Genomic DNA, 7,500 nt, shown 5'->3' on the forward strand with positions numbered 1-7,500 from the left:
ACCGAAGTGCTGAAAATCAATAGACTATTAACTATTAACCTGGAAAATTGAATATTCTAATCGACCCTGATAACTCGAAACCCCGCTAATTCGAACAGGTTTTCGTTTCTCTTCAGAGTTCGAGTTTCCTAGGTTCTACTGTACATGCAAACGATTAAAATATCTAGGACAACAAACAACCGAGGAGTGCTATCCAGTAAGCCGCATTGCGTAACAGGTAAGACGAGGGTATATATTTGTAAAAAGCCGGTAGGTTAAGAGGCCAAAAGCTTGAGACTTAACTTGTGCAGTTTTTCACATCCCAAATGTATGCTGGCATGCATGTGCAATTGCACCATCCGTTGGTGTCATTAAAAACAGCATTTGCAATGCAGTTATTTTTTCTTTCTTCGCTCAATTTTAAATGTTAAGTAGGTCTCTGCGCTTCTAAACCTTATATAAAAAGGCATGAATCGAAAAGACTCTTCACTCATCCAAACGAAACAGGTGCAGGCCTTGAATCAAAAAATATATACCGGATGGACACTTAAAAATGCAGAATGTAATATACCAATTGTAATATCTGTTAATTTAGAGACATACAGAATTCAAAAGTACTTGCTCTGAGGTTTTTTGATGGAAAAACCTCACTTTTTGTCTAGGGAAAAGTTTAGAGAGAAAGATTTCTCGGTTTGTCTTGGTTAGGCACAACTCCTTTCCAAGGTTGAAAGGTTGAAAGGTTGAAAGGTTGAAATAATCTGTTGTTTATTCTAACAGCAGTTAGTATCCTAAAAGTAATGGACTAATTTTGTGGCCGTGTTTTTTTTTTTTTAATTTTTTTTTAGTAAATTTCACCCTTAAAAGGTACCAAAAGAAAACTAGCAGGATTCGTCCAATGTTTTACCTCACTGAGATTTTTAAATAAAGCAATGACATAGATCTCTCACAGTTCTTTTACTCATAAAGTTAACCCTCTGGGTGCAAAAAGCCAATCTCAATAAAAGATAAAAGTACCCACCGGGGGTTATTTATTTATTTATTTATTTATTTATTTATTTATTTATTTATTTATTTATTTATTTATTTGTTTTTTTCGGAAATATCCGTTTTTACGTCTGCGATCTTTAACTTTTATTTATATATCTGGAAATTTTTATTTTCCAGGTTTGAATATCCGCAACACTCAACTCTGGCGTAACTCGCAACTCGCGACTCGCGACTTGGAACTCTCAACTCGCAACTCTACAACTCGCAAATTACCCAGTCTCTTTCTGAACCTAGTACAATTTTTTATTCTTGCACCTGAACTGTTGGAGAACCTGGTACTGGATCAAGTTAAAAAAATCAAAGTTCCTTTGCAAGATTTCATTATAAATAACTCACTCTTCAGGTTTGTACGTGGAAAGTTGAAGTTAAAGCTGTGTCTTACAACCACACGAGTTCTGTTATTCAAGGGTTTCTTTCATATTCATTGTTACCTGAAATTGACTGAAAATTTGCTTTATATTTTTTCATACCTGTCTCACATCTTTTCCCGACAAAGCCAGGTGCACAGCTGCAGATAAATCCATTTATTTTATCCTCACACGTCCCATTATTGAGACTGGGGCTGCTGTCACACTCGTTGAGTTCTGCCGAAAAAATGTCATGGATTTATTGTTTACATGTTGCGTTTTCATAACTTAATTAGTTAGTTAGTAATATTAGTTAGCTGGATTAACTGTGCTCAGTTACTCAAGTGGACTATAAAACCAATCTTAAATAAGTCTAGTCTGTCAAAAGGTTAGTTAATCAGCAAAGGCGATTTAGTCTGTTAAGAAATTGGTTTGTCTGTCAGATAAACAACGTGTTGGTTCCAGAGATAGTCATTTAGGTGTTCAGTTAAAAAGTTAAATAAGGATCTGTAATTATATATTTATAAATTACCGTAACGTTCAATCACTTTCCTAGCTGTTTAGTGTCATGTAACAACTATCTCCAAATTCACGGTGCACAGTAGATCTTATGTATGATATTTTCTACGCATTCGTTTTAACAATAATTTGTTGGTTATGACAATAGACTATAGTAAAGATCAGCACTTGTGAATTTTAACCCGAAAGCTCACATTAGCTGTATCATTCTTTCCTCCCCGATGTAATAATTCTCCCGGCGTCACGAGTGTCGTCACATGTGAGCCGTACTGGCTACCATTACTAATTAAGAACTACATCGAATTATAAAATCTTGCTTATTACTTTTAAGGCAACACATGGCATTGCACCCGGCTACATGTATATGTACATGTACATGTATACTCGTGTATGTACGAGTTCGCCTGTGTCATTACTGAATAATACATCATTCTCTTTTGTTTACAAGGCTTTAAATCTACATCACATTTCTCCTCTCACGGGAAAATGGGAACCCACAATTGACCTTGCTCCCAGTGTGCGGCTTCATAGCTCAGTTGGTAGAGCATCGCACCGGTAACGTGGAGGTCACAGGTTCGAATCCCGTTGAAGCCTGAATTTTTTTCAGGCTTCTAATTTCCAATTGCATAAATTGGAAAATTCACTGCGATGATCACTTCTCACTTTCTTTGGTTGGTTTGTTCAGTTGATTGTTTTGTTGGGCTGGCTGTTTTGGGTCGTTGGTTTGTTTTTCTTGTTTTCTTTTTGTTTATTTTTTTGGTTCGTTTGGTAGGTTAGTTGGTTGGTCGGTTGGTTGGTTTGTTGATTTGTTTGGTTGATTTGTTGGTTGGTTTTGTCGGTCGGATGGTTTGCTCGTTCTTTTGGTTGGTTGGTTCCTTTGGTTTGTTTTGTTGGTTGGATGGTTGGCTTGTTTGTTTGTTTGTTTGTTGGTTGGTTGGTTTGTTTGGTTGATTGATTGGTTCGTTTTGTCGGTTGGATGGTTTGTTTGTTTTTTTTCTGTTCGTTGGTTGGTTTGGTTGATTAGTTAGTTGGTTGATTGCTCGATTGTTTGTTTGGTTTGGTTGGTTGGTTGGTTCGTTGGTTGATTGTTTGGTTCGTTGGTAGGTTTGTTATGTTGGTTGATAGTTTTGTTCTGTTGATTGGTTGGTTTGGTTGGTTAGTTGGTTGGTTTGTTCTGTTGGACGCTTGATTGGTTGACTGGTCGAGTTGTGGTTGGTTTAATTGGTTGATTGGTTTGGTTGGTTTTGACGTTTGGATGGTTGTTTATTTGTTTGGTTGGTTGGTAGCTTGCTTGTTTTGGTTGATTGGCTGGTTGGTTGGTTTGGTTGTTTTTGTCGGTTGGATGGTTTGTTTGTTTGTTTGGTGGGTTGATTTGTTCATTTTTTAGCTGGTTGGTTGAGTAGTTGGTTTCGTTTAGTTTGTTCGGTTATCCGATTGCTCGCTTCATTGGTTGGTTGTTTGATTGAATTGGTTATAGAGCGTTGTTTTGGTTGGTTAGTTGTTTTGGTTCTGTTGCTTTATTGATTGGTTGGTTGGTCAGTCCGTCGGTCAGTTTTAGACTATTGTTCTTCAAGATTTCCTCGCTAATCAACTTTTTTTCAACAACAGATCAATTTTTTACTATGTCAATGATTTCCATTGTTACTTTGCTTGTATTTGTTTTAGTTCTATTAGCTTCAAATTAGTACACCACATTCAGATGTTCTTTTTCTTAGTCAGTGATATTACGTGTCTTATCTTGTTTCTTTTTCATTTTTGTATTTTGTCTGTGGCGAAGTAGCTAAAGTATTAAAATAAAGCTGTTTTCTAAACGGATTCTCAATTCAGATCGGAGCTCTAAAACGGCTACAGAATAGATCTCATTGGAACTGCATAGGCCTTCTATTGCAGGCAGAAATCTCAATACAACATCAATGGTTCTTGCCTTTTTCGCAGTTCTTTCCCGTGAATCCTTTCTTGCAATCACATACGTAGATGTTTTCCTCGTACCGGGACACACACTTTCCATTGTTCCTACAAGACCAACTGCTGCAAGGTGACTGCAAAAGCAATAATAATAATAATAATAATAATAATAATGGTAAAAATAACAGTTACTTTATTGCTACCAGCTTGAAGATATTTAGGCTTGTAACGGGCGACTCCTTTCAACAGTTAGTAAACGATCATGACTGTGGGCCGATGTTTCATATAAACGTAAACACGTGCACGTGTTGTATGAATCGTCAGCTAATAGCGAATAGTTATGCGCGCCGTGTGCGTTAAGCCTTCGCATGTCCTTGTAAATGAGACTTCCTCTTCATATATACTTTTTGTAAATACTTGTTAGATGTTATCGTCTATCTCAGCTACTTTTTCGCCACCATCAATGCTGTAACATAGAGAAAGGAATTCTCCAAAAGTACTATGCTTTGCAAACAGTTGTGACACGGACATGTTTTATAGTAAAACAGATCGGATACAATATTCTCACAAGGTCCCTCGGGTATGTTGTTTCAGTAGCAGCAGGCATGTCATTTTGAGTTTGTTCCAATAAATTGGTCTGTGTTTGAAATTTCCTGTGCAACCGTTTCTCAATTAGCACTTATAGAGAGGAAGTTTCCTTTTAGTCTGGTTGTAATATTTGGGATGGATCACGATTTCAGGAAAGAATATTATCATCAGAGATGCGTGGCAATGTCTCAGTTCTGTTTACTAGAGACAGATTACTAACAACTTTGGGGTCGAGGGTGTTATCGCTTCTAGGTATGTTATTCAACTGTCTAAGACAAACAATGTTCATATTGTAAAAAAAAAAAAAGCTGTGATGGACTTGACAAGATTGGGAATGGTTAGGTCAATCGCGGCAGAAGTCCATGAAAATATCAGGTAAATCGATTCCTCAGGTGAGCTGAATATGGCTGTTCTTAGGAATCGTAGTGAGCTCATTAAGTTTGTCCAGGCCTTCGGCATCAGGTGCATTAGGTCAATGACTTGCCTGCCGATCTGGCTTCAGATGCAACTTTTATTTAGGTCTTTCAAGAGGAGCGTATGTGAGCTAGACAATTAAGACTATTTTAAAATCTGCCGCCTCTCGGGCACAAAAGTCTCGCACAGAGGTCGTGCCCTGTCCTTGTAGATGTATATGTTCTAGAAAGAACATGAGCGAATCTTTAGGTTTACGTGCCATATACGCTCTTGGGATTACAAGTCTTTTCCTTGACGATCAGGCAATCGGCGATATGCAATTCGTCAAAAAAATTGAATTACAGAGATGATTACAACTAAATCCATAAATTATTGGCCTGGTGCCTTTGTGCCTTCATTTCCATCGTTTAGTGCACAGAACTTGTAGGAAACACGTCTTCGAATTTCTTTCACCGTACGCATAGCCATGGTCTTTTTTCTCACGCGATACTCACAACTTGGAGCAATTTTACACCGTGAAGCTTATCGCGGCCATTACCTGTTTCAACAAAGAATTGCCCTGCTTTTTTCGAAAGATCATCATATTAAAGTAGTAGTGTTCAGTGCCATGACCTTCTCACGTGGGAAACACTCTACGCTAATTTGTCGTGGAATAAAAGGACGCGAGGACTGGAGACTTTGTTCGGCTGCTTTATTTCTTGATTTTCCGTGTCTTGAACGCTTTTCCATGGCCATCAGGTCATGTCCAGTTAAAGACCTCTAGGGTATTGGGCGTTATGGCCTTTACAGACTTCAGTCCAGATTTGGACGTGCAGATTCATCAGATCTATTCTTGTTGTGTTCATATGGTTTGGGATCTTGGTCCGTTTACTGCTTGTCCGCTCTTCGGTTCGAATCTTCATTGTTTGCTTGTGTTAACGTAAGTCGATGCGGTGCCATGAGTGGCTAAAATTTTTGTCAGCTGCGGTAAATTTTACATTAGGGGACACTATAACGGAGATATTTCTGTATGTTAGCCAAAACAGCTCAAATATTTGACAAAGAATCCCTTTTTTAACGTGAAATCGCTCTTAGAGCAGCGGTAGGAAAATATGAAATGGTTTCTTCGGGGAAGAACAGACTAGAATCACTTTCTGGCAATTTCTCCAAAATTCGTAGGAGAAACTTGAAAAAAATGGCCAGCTTTTTCAAGTTGCAATCCGTTTCATTCCTTGTCATCCGAAAGCAATAATGATTGATACAATAGATTTTCTGCCCTAGTAGGGTTATTTCTCAAAAAATTGAACCGTTATTTTAATATCCCCATCGATAAAAAGATGTTTTTTCGCTATTCAAACTGACACTAAAAGTAGGTGACAGCGCCACTTTAAGACACAAATCTTGCTGGTTATCATTATGTTTAATTGGAGCAATTCACGGTTGAAGATGTATTTCTTGATAGGAATAAAAGAGGACTGTTATTTCTGTTTGGAGAAAATAAAGGGATGAATTTCTCCTCTGCTTCTGTTTGTGATAAGCAGTTTTGTCTTTTTTGGTGCCCGTTCGCAACGTTTTTGCTTCGCCACTTTCCCCTCGCAAACACTGAAAACGTAGTAAAGAATCACTTTTGCTTTGCTGGAAAGTTGCATTGTGTTTACAAAATGTTCTTATCTTCTGAAGGACTCCTAATACGAATAGCATTCATGTGCAACTTCGTACGTTTCATCTTAGGCGACTCGTTCTTGTTTTCTCGTGTTGTATGTCAGTCATCCCTTTAATTTGAAAGGAGTCTTCAGATGGCCAGCTTTTTGTCCGTGCAACGGACTTACGCGATAGTTCGACGGTGTCAATGAGCTCAAGAAATAACCCCATCGATATTTGTCTTATTTCGACCAATTTTCTAAACAGTGAACTAACATTGCTGGCGCAGTCCTTTGTCTTTCGAGACCGGCAGAGGGAGACAACAGCTATCGCTTCTATTTTACAAGGTGCAAACGTCATGTCTTCGTCAAAGAATTTCGCTCGCTTATATACTCATTGGAAGGGATGTTCCTTTAGTTTTGAAATTCAAACAAAACATCACACTTAAACTGGACTGTACGAAATGAATTGTTCCCAACAGTTTTTAAGATTGAACGGTAACATAACACCTTAGAGAACGTGATCACCCGCTAAAGAAATTTTACAAAATGGTAAAAAAATCATCCGCGTTACAGCTGAGGATAAAATACGTAAAAAACTTTGAAGAAAATTTGTCTTGTAGTCTTCTTTTAGCTAGATATAATGCAAAAACAAAAATGGTTGTCTTGTTACAAAATTTACAGTAAATAACATAACCGTTATCATCCTAAATTAGAAACTTAACTTACCGCGATACTGAAATGATGAAAGTAATTACTGTGCACGAACTTATCCGAGCTGTTGTACTTGTCCGATGGCAGCAGCTCACACCAAAGTTTTCCGCTGTTGATATCAGGGAAGGCAGCCAAGTTAAAAGAGAAGCACGGTGTGGTTTCCAAACAGGCCAGCGCGCAGACAGAACCCCGCTCAACGAGACTTTCACCAAGAATCGTTATGTTCAGGTAGGAGAATTTGTGCGCCTTAAATTTGGCATAGCCTATAGGACGGCTTGGGCCTCCGCGGCTGATCCCTTTGTTAGCTACAATCTCTAAAATAAAAGAATATTATTGTCTCAATTTAGAAAAAAAAATACAGTTGGCGA

The 7,500-nt window shown here is 38.0% G+C and overlaps 2 protein-coding genes across 2 annotated transcripts in view; both read right to left on the reverse strand.

Annotated features, from left to right (window-relative positions):
* The window catches only part of LOC146456991 (uncharacterized), an 86,149-nt gene that overhangs the window by 25,501 nt on the left and 53,148 nt on the right, over positions 1–7,500 (reverse strand). The window contains exon 13 of the mRNA XM_085092472.1: positions 1,497–1,610. Coding sequence (XP_084948598.1) covers positions 1,497–1,610 — 114 coding nt within the window. The remainder of the gene's footprint in view (positions 1–1,496; positions 1,611–7,500) is intronic.
* The window catches only part of LOC146456992 (uncharacterized), a 4,513-nt gene continuing 815 nt past the window's right edge, over positions 3,803–7,500 (reverse strand). The window contains exons 2-3 of the mRNA XM_085092464.1: positions 7,148–7,446; positions 3,803–3,931 (exon numbers count right to left, since the gene is read on the reverse strand). Of these exons, the coding sequence (XP_084948590.1) occupies positions 3,803–3,931; positions 7,148–7,446 (428 nt within the window). The remainder of the gene's footprint in view (positions 3,932–7,147; positions 7,447–7,500) is intronic.

The sequence above is a fragment of the Pavona decussata genome, unplaced genomic scaffold (assembly GCF_977016875.1).
Source record: "Pavona decussata unplaced genomic scaffold, jaPavDecu1.1 SCAFFOLD_250, whole genome shotgun sequence".
NCBI lineage: Eukaryota > Metazoa > Cnidaria > Anthozoa > Scleractinia > Agariciidae > Pavona > Pavona decussata.